This window comes from Enhydra lutris, unplaced genomic scaffold, assembly GCF_002288905.1.
Source record: "Enhydra lutris kenyoni isolate GAN:26980312 unplaced genomic scaffold, ASM228890v2 scaffoldscaffold57, whole genome shotgun sequence".
Taxonomy (NCBI): domain Eukaryota; kingdom Metazoa; phylum Chordata; class Mammalia; order Carnivora; family Mustelidae; genus Enhydra; species Enhydra lutris.
Genome location: NW_019154141.1, coordinates 4,771,183 through 4,785,044, shown reverse-complemented (window position 1 = coordinate 4,785,044; position 13,862 = coordinate 4,771,183). Strand labels below are relative to the sequence as shown.

Sequence of the window (13,862 nt, the reverse complement as noted above, 5' to 3'; positions counted from 1 at the left end):
TTAGGACTGTTTCACTGAGTAACTTCACCACCACCTCGAAGCAAAAACCATCGCCAAGAGGCATTGTGATAATGTCAGAGGGCCGTGGCTACCAATAAAAATCTCAGTGATAAACCAGATGAAAGCTGCCATTCCCTGTTAGCTGATGATACCTCCTCCGCTGTCCTTCCCGAGGTCTCACCACTGTTTAAGAAGAATAGCATTTTCTTCATATTTGCCAACCTTGTATTAAAATGCTGGATGAGGGGCGCCTGGGTGGCTCAGTGGGTTAAAGCCTCTGCCTTCAGCTCAGGTCATGATCCTGGGGTCCTGGGATCGAGCCCTGCATCGGGTTCTCTGCTCCACAGGGAGCCTGCTTCCTCCTTTCTCTCTGCCTGCCTCTCTGCCTACTTGTGATCTCTGCCTGTCAAATAAATAAATAGAATCTTAAAGATGCCCTTCAACAGACAAATGGATAAGGAAGATGTGGTCCATATACATTATGGAGTATTATGCCTCCATCAGAAAGGATGAATACCCAACTTTTGTAGCAACATGGACAGGACTGGAAGAGATTATGCTGAGTGAAATAAGTCAAGCAGAGAGAGTCAATTATCATATGGTTTCACTTATTTGTGGAGCATAACAAATAGTATGGAGGACAAGGGGAGATGGAGAGGAGAAGGGAGTTGAGAGGAATTGGAACCAATGAGAGACTATGGACTCTGAAAAACAATCTGAGGGGTTTGAAGGGGCAGGGGGTGGGAGGTTGGGGGAACCAGGTGGTGGGTATTAGAGAGGGCACGGATTGCATGGAGCACTGGGTGTGGTGCAAAAACAATGAATACTGTTACGCTGAAAAGAAAAAATTAAAATAAATAAATAAATAAAATAATAAAATGCGGGATGACACATTGTTTCAAGCACGTAAATTTGGAGTGTCCCTCCCTCCAAATGTACTGTACTCTAAATGTACAGTCATAGAGCAGAGAAGGGGTCTCTGAGTAATAAGAATATGCAAGGACTTTGTTAAATCTCCTTACCTTATAGTCACCGACGCTGCTCATCGCAATGTACGGAGTGAAACAGGCTGCCACCGGGATCCAGAAGAAGGAGTTACTCAGGTACCCATGCTCATAAGACATGTGCTCCTGAAATCATGCAGAACACATGAGCTGCTGGCAATTGCACACACAGTTCATTTGTGCTTAATTTTAACTAAGTCATTCAAATAGGTGAATTGGTGCTATGAAGAATGTGGGACAGCCCCCCACCTCACCCCAAATCTCTGTAGCTTCCCAACAGCATGCAAGAGGCACTCAACAGTTCTCACAGTTCCTTCTGAAGAGGCATGGAGGTTAAGGCAGGGGTGGAAGTTGTTAACTGCCTGCATGATGGCCACATCAAGCAATGCACAAGGGAAAGGGGAGAGTTTGACAGTGAGGACCTCTCCATAGCTATCAAAGGGAAATTCTGCTCAGCATCATCAAGTTCATCTTCATCTACACAAGGAACTGAGGTCAAAGCTAAACACTACCCAAGACAATCACACAGGTCACCTAGGCTGTGGTGGCCATGTACATAGAAGCTACAGGGAGCAGATACAACTAGAGAAAGCAGGATGTCTCCAGAGCACCATTTCTTCCTATCTTAATCTCTCCATCTTTCCTCTCTGCTTCCAGCCCCAGCAGTGGAGAAAAAAAGGGGTGGGGAGTCCAGAGCAAGGTCACTCTCTCCTTTTCACTCCAAGATGTTAGACTAGAAAAGAGGGAAAAGGGCAAAACCCACCACTGCCCACCCACCCACTTCACCCCCGCTGTAAGGCCACAAACTGACCCTGTGGTGTTTGAATTGGATAGGAAATTGAAGTTTTGGACAGCACTGGAATAATTCTTAATAACAATGAGTGACCAGGGAGCTGTAGAGGATGCCTACGGTGTCACTTCAAGATGGCGAAGGGAGATTCAAGATGGCGCCATGATGGAGATGCATGCCCTCCCCCCACTGAGAAGATTCTGACTCCAGATATGAGCAGGCCTGGTAAACTACATTTTAAATAAGAACTGCTTCTAGTCCAATTTTAGCCCATCTTGCTGATCTAGTCAAAGCTGAACCTTTAATGGAAACCCAGTGTACTCCCAAGAAAAATAACACAATAGTGATAATGAGAGCAATTTATTGGGTGCCTGTTGTTTCCTATGCTTATGTGCCGTCCTGCTCCTCTTTAACTCAGTCAACTGCACCTTGTGCTCACATTGCCTTATTTACGTCTTAGGAAAACTTTGTGATGACGTTTTCATCTGTATTTATTTTCCTTGTGGATTGCTGAACCAAGAGCTATAGAAGGTCAAGTTGTTGAGACAGCCACTTGTCTGGCCTTTAAGACTCTGGCTGTTTCAGTGAGGTCCCATTACCTACTGCCACAGGTGGTGACAGATCTAAGAAGCTATCAGTTCTTTTTCCCCAACTATTTGTCTTTTCTACTCTTCCACTGACCCCAAGTCATCCAATCCAGGTTATAATGTTACATAATCATCGCTAGATAATGTGTCTATGTATATATGTGTGTGTGTATCAACCTGTAAATGTAAACAACATGTGTGTAAAACATAACACATTCAAGAACAAGTTCACAAGTTACTTCTGCACTTCAAGTGTCTTCTTGAAAACTTAAAGTTCAGGATAAGTGAGATAATATCATATTGACTTCAGGTGCACCTGGGTGGTACAGTCAGTTAAGCATCTGACTCTTGAATTGGCTCAGGTCATGATCTCAGTTGTGGGATCGAGCCCTGCATTGAGCCCAAGCTGGGCGTGGAACCTGCTTAAGATTCTCTCTAACCCTCTCCCTTTGCCCCTCCCCACTCTGAAAAATTATACTTACTTCGAAATATGTGCTTCTATCAGTCTGAATGCGTTCTGAAGAATTAAGAATTCCAAGTAGCCCATTGCTGATGATATCCATGAGGACAGGAAAGCAATTCAGCCTTTTGGTATTACATGCTATTGAGAATCTGTGATCCTAAAATATAATAAATGTGCATTCTAAGCCCTCAGGAAGCAAATGCAAAATTTAATGAAAGAATATGGTAGAAAATCATTCGAATTTTTGACAAAACAGGAAGGCTAAAGCATTGAATGTGATTAATATCACCATCACTCATATTATTTGATTAATTCCCGATATACAGCAAGGAATTCAGTATTTTGCTCTTTACTGACCATAGCAGCGGACAGGTGGCTCTTTATGCCTAAATGGTCACAAAATGAAATGCCTCAGATGACTTTTAGCAGCAATACCATAAAACTCACAAAGCAATGTCTCTGTAACATGGCCATAGGCTTCCTTTCAAAATGCGATACATGCGTTTTATAAATTAAGAATGTGTGGATACTTAGAAGCAGAGAGCAGGCAGCTACTGTAATGAAAGCATAGGTTTTCACAAATACTGAGCTTGTAGGAGCAATGCTGCGTGTAAAAATCTCCTTTAATGGGCACCTGGGTGGCTCAGTGGGTTAAGCCTCTGCCTTTAGCTCAGGTCATGATCTCAGGGTCCTGGGATCAAGCCCCGCATTGGGCTCTCTGCTAAGCAGGGAGCCTGCTTCCCCCTCTCTCTCTGCCTGCCTCTCTGCCTACTTGTGATCTCTCTCTCTGTCAAATAAATAAATAAAAATCTTTTAAAAATAATCTCCTTTAAAATGGCATTTTAAAATCACTTCACAGTATATGTAAGTCAAGTCATTATGCTGTACATCTTAAACTTATAGTGATGTATGTCAATTGTATCTTAATAAAGCTGGGGGAAAACATACAGTAAAAAACGTTACCTCTCTCTATATATACGTATACACACATATATCATAAATGATATATAGATAGATATGTACACCATGATTACTTCTTGCCCAAATAAAAAGAATAAAAGTTATTATTTTTTCAATCACAAAAAAATCACATGGATTGTAGCTAATCTAATTACTTAAAGCAATGCTTATTGATCTTAAGAATGCCATTTTTTTAAAAGATTTTATTTATTTATTTGACAGACAGAGATCACAAGTAGGCTGAGAGGCAGGCAGAGAGAGAGAGAGGCAGAAGCAGGCTTCCCGCTGAGCAGAGAGCCTGATGCGGGGCTCAATTCCAGGACCCTGGGATCATGACCTGAGCCGAAGGCAGAGGCTTTAACCCACTGAGCCACCCAGGCACCCCAAGAATGCCATTTTTTAATAACTATTTTTCTGAGCACACCAGAAACTAACCTGCTTACAACATACCCAAGGACGAGTTTGATCAAAAGTAATTTCTAATTTTATCATGGGCACAGAAATTACTTCTGAAAACTATGATAAGTTGCAAATGGTCAAGCTTTGCAACACTTACCTACAGTGGTTTACACATATAACACTATTTTTTATTTTTAAGATTTTATTTATTTATTTGACAGATCACAAGTAGGCAGACAGGCAGGCAGAGACAGAGAGGGGAAACAGGCTCCCTGCTCAGCAGAGAGCCCGAGGTGGGGCTCGATCCCAGGACCCTGAGATCATGACCTGAGCCGAAGGCAGAGGCTTTAACCCACTGAGCCACCCAGGCGCCCCACATATAACACTGTTTTGCCATCTTTTTTCATTTGTCTACCACAGGGATCTCTCCCCATACTCCCATGGGGCCTAGGTAGATCACATACATGGGTGAAGCAGCGTAGGGTTAGAGCAAGTTGGCAAGACCAGGTCTAAAGCAAGTTTAGTCCAGCTCTAAACTGGGCAACTGTTTCTCAATTCCAGCTGCAGACTGCCAGAATCAGCACATGGAAGGAATTTTTAAGAGAAGCAGAAAGTAAATTTTCATTAGAAATACACCAATCTTAAATATTGCTAAATAAGACATTCCCTTCTCAAACTTTGGTGAGCATAGGATTCTGCAGATTTTATTCAAGTGCTGTTACTCAGTAGGTCTGGAGTGGGAGTGGAGAGTCTGCATTTCTTTTCTTTCTTTCTTTTTCTTTTTCCAACATCTGACATGTAATTTTAATTAATTGATTAATTGATTGATTAATTTTATTATTACTAGGTTCAATTAGCCAACATATCATACATCATTAGTTTTTGATGTAGTGTTCAACGATTCACTAGTTGAGAATCTGCATTTCTAACAAACTCTTAGGGGATCCACTGTTGTTGATTCATGAACTGCAAGTTGTAGGAAACAAAGTTTTTAATATCAGATAGCTGAAGATAAATATTTATCTAAAGATTTGACCCATTTGTGTAGAGTTTACTGCTAAGACATGAACTTTTTTCCCCATAAGAAATATAAAAAAATCTACTGTAAAAAAATTAAAAACTTTTTTTCTGGTAATGGAGCTGAAGTTCGTAATAGATATTAATCAGACTTATTCTTAGATGATTCATCAAAGAGTCATTTGAGTTAAAATCCAGTTGAGAATAAGATTTAAATTCATTATTAGAATGGAATAGAATTGATAATAAGGTTTAAATTCATTGTTAATAATAGTGCAAATAATTTAATAAGGAATAAAAACAAATGACATTTAATTCTATCTTGTTATAATGGAGGTTATGGGCAAATATTTACACTCACAAATGAGAGATATCCCATCTGTTTGTGTTAAACTGACCTTTTATGTCTGTTGTTAGGTATTACTCAAATGGCCCTTGTACCCCATCATTGGTAAGATGCAAAATCAGAGCCCAACATACCTTGTCATCACCTGACACAGTGATAGCACCATTGTATGATGGCTCGTTTGGGCCACTTCTGGTTCCAAAGGCATCCACTTCCAAAGCTATGTTCTGTTGCCTCAGTGAATGTATAAAGTTATCAATACTTGACCCTACCATGAAGGTAAAAAATCAAAAGAAGCAAGGGAAGTAAAACAACATATAAGTAATATGAAAAAAACAAAACAAAACTAAGTGATGTCACCCAAAGCATACCATAATAAAGACTGTCTAAGGATTTCCTTAGAAAGGCAGAATTGATACTGTGATACCAAAATCCTGATACCAAAATTCTGATATCAAAGACAGGACAAGATGACTTGCCCTAGAGCCTAGCCACTTGCATATAATTTCTGTTAATGTAAAAATAGTATTTTAACATTAACATTATAATCCTTAAAGATATTAATCTTCTATTTTCTTAGAAATTTGGAACAGATTTTTTTCTAGCCCTCAAGAATGCATAGAACTTAAAAAATGTTGTGCAAAGACCTCAATGATCAGTCAATGATTTATCTTACTAAATACCCTTTTGTTGCTCAGTACAATCAACTTCAGGATTTAAGTGACCTTGTGGGATGTATTTCTAAAATAAACTCCCCAACCTTGAATTTTACATTTCTTTTTAATTAAATTTTTTTTTTTTTTTTTACTTTTTAAATAAACATATAATGTATTTTTATCCCCAGGGGTACAGGTCTATGAATCGCCAGGTTTACACACTTCACAGCACGCACCATAGCACATACCCTCCCCAATGTCCATAACCCCACCCCCTCTCCCGACCCCCCGACCCCCAGCAACCCTCAGTTTGTTTTGTGAGATTAAGAGTCACTTATGGTTTGTCTCCCTCCCAATCCCATTAATTTTTCATTTTTTTTTTTTAAGTTTTATTTTTTTTAAACATATAATATCTTTTTATCCCCAGGGGTACAGGTCTGTGAATCGCCAGGTTTACACACTTCACAGCACTCACCATAGCACATACCCTCCCCAATGTCCATAATCCCACATTTTTCATTTTTTTAAATTAATTTCCTATTTGGCCTCATAGGTGATCTAAAACATGCAGAATTTTTTCTACCCCCTCATGGTTTATGTTGTCTGGGGAAACTCTCAAGAAGAACAAAGCTGGAAAATTACATTTGCTTCATGTTTACCTGTTTTATTGATGACCAGTAAGTGGGTCAGAGGAGCTTGAGGCAGTTGTCCCGGTGAGAGGAAGTACATATCAGGAGCTAGTCCCCAAGAATAACTTTTTTGATATAACTCATAGAATAGATGCTCTAAAAGCTGAGGGCAAAAGCTGATACCAAGAAGCAATAATCTACATGGAAGAAAATGTAAAAGGAAAAAAAAATTCATCTATAGCAACGTTTATAGATTTTTAAGTTTGAGTAGATAATGGATATTAAAATAGAAATAAATTCTAAACACTAAGCAAATATAAGAATCATGCTTCTCCCCGCCCCCACCCCACCCCTTGTTTCTTTTTTCTGAAATGAAATGGTTCCTACATATCTATGCTTGGTCTTTCTATCTCTCTAATGGCTCTCCCCCACTCCCCTGCCCTGCCCATTTTGGACATGTCACTCAAGTTCATGAGGTTGGCTGGGTAGGACTCAAATCTCTCTCCAATTCCCACTTCTTTCCTCTGTTTCCATCTTGCATTTCTTCCTTTTTCTAGACCACTGCACACTGGCATGCCACTCAAGCATTTTCCCTTCCTGTTTCCAATTTGTATAAATTACAACATTTTCTCATTTATTCAAGTTCCAAGGGCCATTTTCCACTAATCTGTCTCCTTTAAGTCCCTTTTCTGAATAGCTGAAAATTTCTATCATATCATCATTATTAGGTGCCTAAAAGCCTTTTGTCTTCCACTTTCTAAGTTTGGACCTTAATTATCTCTCTCCTGACCTCTTTCAATATTGTCCTCAATGACTGTTTTCCCGGTCTCTAGAGTCTACTATTTCCAAGCCAATTTTGCACTGTTGCCCAATTAAGTGCAATTTGGCAATCTGTTTATTTTTTTTGTTTTAGAGAGAGATTGAGAATGAGCAAGAATGAGGGGAGGGACAGAGGAAGAGAGAGAGAAATCCCCAAGCAGACTCCCTTCTGAGGGCAGTGTCTAACACAGGGAGGAATCTCATGACCTTGAGATCATGACCTGAGCTAAATCCGGAGTCGGATGCCCAGCTGGCTGAGCCACCCACAGTTCCCCACCTAGCAATCTGTGCTAATTATGTCAATCATCTTTTCAAATAAAAAAATTTTCAATACTTCCTTTCTAGTCACAAAGCCCAAACTGTTCAGCTGTATGTAATACATTATGAAAATTATTTTTTAGGGGTGCCTGGGTGCCTCAGTGGGTTAAGCCTCTGCCTTTGGCTTAGGTCATGATCTCAGGATCCTGGGATCAAGCCCCACATCAGGCTTCCTGGTTAACTGTTACATTTTCCTACACCAGACTCCATTTCTCACAAAAAAAAAAAATCACAAGATGATTTTTCTGATGCCCATATTGGAACCTAATCTTTTGCATACTGAATGTTCTGGTTGACAATATGGTTTTTAGTATACTTCTAATCACCTTCATGAGCCAAATCTCATGTCTGATTTATATTGGTAAGTGTTACAGATATTTAACATAGAGTGTTAGGCAGAAGTGCTAGCAAGTATTTTTTAATGAATGAGTCCTGGCTGGAGATCAGGGTTTTTGCAAGGAGGTACTGCTTCATGAAGGACCCAAAGCTAAAGGGAAATGTGTGAACCATGAAGCAGGTTCCCGAGGACGGATACAGGCTCAGATACCGCCTGGCACAGAGCTCTTTGGGCAAAAAGAAAGTTCTGGGGATGGGACCCGAGTGCTAACTTCCATGCTTCAGAAAAACGATTTCAACTCTTGGATAAGAGCAGATTCTGTGTGGAATTAAAAGAAAAAGCCCAAGCTTTACCAGGTTTAGTTATATACCCACCCAAGCAATTAGAAATTATTTTCTGGGTTAAAAAAAAAAATGACCACATGCAATTGCTGTGCTGTATTTCAGAGGTGTGTTTGTTTTTTCCCCTTGAATTTATTTCGAGAGTACTGACCCAACATATCTGAAATACCTGGGTACTCACATGGTCAACAGGGTTTTTTTTTCATTCTTTAACTTGAGGAAGCGAACTTTTGCTACTGCAGAGAGCTGTTGTCTCCAGAGAGCCATGCCACGCATGGATTTCTTTGTTTCCTTAAAGGAAGACAAAACTTGTTCCAGCTCAACAAGGCTTCCTGTGTCTTTTCTCCTATTACTTCGTAACTCTCCCCAAATTCCAGCATCTATAAAACATAAAATTGATAATTTATAAGGTGTCATTTTAGATGCATATTACTTAGATTTCTCGATGACCGCCTTTCCACCAAGTGGTATTGGAGAAGAGAATCTTGGGCAAGGAGATGCTAATAAATGAATTCATGGCATTACGAGAGTAACAGCTAAAGTAAAGGAAACAAAGCAAAAAAAAAAAAAAGCATAATACAAGAAGAAAAACTAATGACATAATAAAAGAAATATTGTTTTTTCTTTTTAAAAAGGTTTGGGTCTATAGCCTTAAGGACTTAATTCACTCTCGGAAAGTCAATGAAAAGAAACCCATATTTAGCTTAGAAAAATATACTCATTGCAAAAGATAAACTATCAGTATTTCTGACTAAGGGAGAAAAGTCAGTATATATAGAACCCTCCCTATCCTCTTAAAATTGGTATATTTTAAGGATATAAGGATATAAAATTGGTAGAGACAATATTTTTTTCATGTAGCCATTTCTTGAAGACAAGAAAAAGGTTACTTCTTTTGGAAGACATGCCTAGAGAAACTGATCAGCTCTAGACTTTTAGAAAGCTCTAATATATGTATACTAAAAGTTAAGCATAACCACAAGTATGTAACTTCAACAGTGGGGAAAAGAGAGAAAGAGGTATTTTTAAAAACCCACTCAACCAATAAAAAAATACTCAAAAAAATACTGACAGCAAATCTTCTCATAACAACAATGGAATCCTGAAGACATTGAGACTATATCCTCAAAATGTTACAAGAAAGGTTAACTGTCAACATACAATTCTAATTTCCTTCTCTCTATAGCACTTACATATTTATTGTCTACTCCATGAGGACCTAATCTTGTGCACTGCCATATCCCACACCCTTAGTAAAATGCATACTACAAAATAAGGAATTTAAGAGGGGGGTCCAGCATTGGGAGAAAAGGAAAGAGACAGAAATACATCTCTTCTCTGCTCTAAGAATTCCCAAGACCAGACTGAATCAGAGCACCTCCCAAAACATACAACCTCATCTATATTTTCAAGATAGAATATTCTACAGAAAGGTAAAATTGAAGTTTCTTTTTTGTTCTTTTTTTTTTTTTACCTGATTCATCAATAGCTGATTTTCCTTCTAATTTCAAGAACACTTCATTCAAAGTTGTCATGGAAACGCCATAATTCTCAATGCCTTGGTTAGAGCATCTATCAAGGTCCCTGTAAAGATCTAAAAGTAGTCACAGAAATGCATTAGAAGAATATAATTTGTAATGATATTAAGTAACTACATTTTTCAACAATAGATAACATGTGTGATAGCCCAAAAGCATTCATAAGAAACAAAGCTATGATATAGACATTCCCTTCTTTCTAAAATAACCTATACAGTATGTTTCCATGTCTTGAGTATAAAATTGTAATCATCTATGTTTCATTCTTGGAAAGCTACATATGCTGAGTTCATTAAGAAATATTATGTTTTATTTATTCTGTTTTAAAAAATTAATTCTGGGGATGCCTGGGTGGCTTAGTTGGTTAAGCCACTGCCTTCGGCTCAGGTCATGATCCCAGGGTCCTGGGATCAAGTCCTGCATTGGGCTCCTTGTTCGGCAGAGAGCCTGCTTCTCCCTCTGCCTCTGCCTGCCACTATGCCTGCTTGTGTGTACTCTCTCTCTCTCTCTCTCTCTGACAAATAAATAAATAAAATCTTTAAAAAAATTAATCTGTTTGATAATGGGGAATGTAATAAATGAACTGAATGCTTGTGGTCTCCCATAAATCCCCTTAAATCTGTATGTTGAAACCCTACCCTCTGGTGTGATGGTATTAGGAGGTGGGGGCTTTGGGAGATAATTAGTGTTAGATGAGGTCCTGAGAGTGGAGCTTTCATTAATGGGATTAATACCTTTGAAAGAGTCACAAGAAATCTGGCTTCCTCTCCCTGCTCCCTGCCATATGGGAAGACCAGGAGAAGTCTGCATTCTGCAACTTCAAAGGGGTATCTCATGAGAACCCAAAGGCGCTGGAACCCAGATCTTGGACTTTCCAGCATACAGAACCATCAAAAAATCAATGTCTACTGTTTGTAAGACCCCCAGTCTACAGTACGTGCTATAGCACCTATGAATGCCTAAGGTAGGAAATATTAAATTCTAAAACCCCATTCATTCAGGAATATAAGAATGTAAGAATGCTCTTAGGAATAAGAGCAATAGAATACAAATGCAAAAGAACTAATGTTTATAGAAATAATTAGGTGCTTCACAATCTTCCCTATTTTAGAGAAATATATAAGTTAAAGGAAAGAACAAAGTATGCATGTAACTTTGCAATTACTCTCTTTTTTCCAGCTTCTGACCATGGTATGAAGATTACACAAGAGCCTTCAAAGAAGGTAGGATTTGAGAGACAAAACATAAGAGACTCTTAACTATAGGAGACACACTGAGGATTCCCGGGGGCGTTGGGGAATGGGGTAACTGGGTGATGGGCATTAAGGAGGACAAGTGATGTAATGAACACTGGGTGTTATATAAGAATGATGAATCACTGAACTCTACTTCTGAAACTAATAATACACTATATGTTAATTAATTGAATTTAAATAAAAAAATAAAAGAGACATCATGCTGCAAAAAATTTTTTAAAAAGAAGATATGTCTTTATAAGGATTAGTAGGCCATTTTGAGGGTTGTTTTTGTTTTTTGTTTTCTTAAAGATACTGGGCATAATTTGGGGGCAGTTCAGGAAAATTTGAAGTAGAATAAAGGATGAACTAATTCAAATATTGGGAGAAATTAAAGGTATCTATCTTAAAAGTGTGTTAGATAAATAAAAATACAGAAGTAGTCACAATTTCTAATGAGTTCTAAGTGTTGGTTCTTTTTCAGTCTTTTTTAAAATTGTGCATTCCCCTCTGAAATGCATTTAACAAATAAACATTTAACACTTTGTTTTGTGGGTTTCATAAAGATTTCTGTTTCCATACGTATATGTATATCAAAGACATGGTGCACACATCTAGGACTACAGTTACTTCACTGATTCTAAGATAAATACATTTCATCATCTTTTACCGTATTTGAAATGAGCATGTATCCCAAATGTTGGTATGTCATTGTAAATGGTGGCACCATTTCTTTCTATTTCACATCTTACAGCTGAGGCTGTCTTAGACTTGAAGAAATACTATAACTTCTATGTCAGTTATGATTCTAGGTGCTGTGCTTATTTTTAATATTTTAATAATATATTTAAATATATTAAATCATTTAATCCTCATGAAAATCCTATAAAGTTAGTACTATCATTATCCCTTTGTTACAAATAGGGAAACTAAAGTACAGAAAAGTAATATAATTTGTCCAGGATAATGGAGCTCATAACTGCCTTGCTGGGATTTGAACCTACCCAGTCTGGCTCTATTATCCCAGCTTTCAATGAGAACGTGCTACTGTCTAGTGCTGTATTTCCTTATGAACCATGATTATGGCAGGTTTATTCATTCAAGCAGAAAGCCACGGAGCCATTAGCATCCATTAAAAGCTGGCACATTCCTTGATCTCAAAGTAAACACATTTTATGGTCATACTTTTTTTTTAAATGCCATCTACCTCAAAACTCTTGGCAAATGAAAGCATATTGAGAGACGAGCTAGAAAAGTGGATGGCACTGAGCCTCCAGGCTTCTGTATTCGCAGCAAAATTGTAAGTTTAGAAGTTTGGCTACATATGGTTTGATTGTAGTTACTATTCGGTTACTTGGATTACAATATTATGTCATGGTGTTTATAATAAAACCATCTACATGTGGTGGTGTACCATTCCCTCAACTCCCATTTAATACTCCATGCTGTTTTCACAGACCCCTCCTTGCCCGGACCAGGCTCTCTCATTCATTCCTGAAACAAATGTTCCAAATATTCCTAATTTTAGCTTGATGTGGTCCTATACCTCTTAACTGTCTAGGTTGCCACTTGAAGCATATTTGGCATCTTTTGCCTCAGTTTACTCATAAGTGATTTGGGGATAATATCAGGAGCTAATACTAGCAGTAACTCTGGGGAACATCAAAAAGTTATGCACACTGCCATGCACTTAGCAAGCATAAAAGTGTCAGCCATCATTCTTAAGACAACTGTTATTGTTAGTAACATTGTTATAAATCATTCTGTGGTCTCTATATTCTGTTACCTGGAAATTTGTTTGTCCTCTCCAAAGGCAAAATATATACAAGCTTTTCTTCACTCTGTGCCCTTAATTTGGCATCAGGGATGTGTTGTTTAACGAGTGATGTTATACTGTCTGGATCACACATTTCATTTAGATGCAAACTGACATTTAAAAAGAGCATGTTAAAGCTATTTTTTATCCAACACCATCTCTACAAACAATTGTAGTAGGTTTGTCACTTCATTAATATTTATGAGATGATTATATTTATATATATATATATATATATATATATATAGAGAGAGAGAGAGAGAGAGAGAGAGAAATGGAAGAAGCAAGACATACTAAATAGTCCAAATATAGTCCAAACTATATAATCTAGAGGCACTAATGTAAGGGGTAATAACTCAAGTATTATTATTTGGAGGGAAGAGATATTCAGCTAGATGTTGGCTGGAGTGAGGTAGAGGAAATGCCTGATTTTCAATCCATCTATCCAAAAGCTCAGATTCAATTTCCCTTTTACAATAAAGTATGGGTTTTACAAAAACTAAAACTTGAACATGGTGAACACAGACCCAGGAGTAACTTGATAGAGTCATTAAGATCATGGTCCTAATGTCCCACTGATCCATGTTCCTGAACTTAGGTTTAGTTA

The 13,862-nt window shown here is 38.1% G+C and overlaps 1 protein-coding gene across 1 annotated transcript in view; it reads right to left on the bottom strand.

Annotated features, from left to right (window-relative positions):
* Positions 1–13,862, bottom strand: part of LOC111158053 (ATP binding cassette subfamily A member 9) — a 71,807-nt gene that overhangs the window by 20,228 nt on the left and 37,717 nt on the right. Inside the window, exons 25-30 of the mRNA XM_022519849.1 lie at positions 10,141–10,260; positions 8,848–9,046; positions 6,882–7,048; positions 5,701–5,834; positions 2,864–3,001; positions 1,023–1,130 (exon numbers count right to left, since the gene is read on the bottom strand). Of these exons, the coding sequence (XP_022375557.1) occupies positions 1,023–1,130; positions 2,864–3,001; positions 5,701–5,834; positions 6,882–7,048; positions 8,848–9,046; positions 10,141–10,260 (866 nt within the window). The remainder of the gene's footprint in view (positions 1–1,022; positions 1,131–2,863; positions 3,002–5,700; positions 5,835–6,881; positions 7,049–8,847; positions 9,047–10,140; positions 10,261–13,862) is intronic.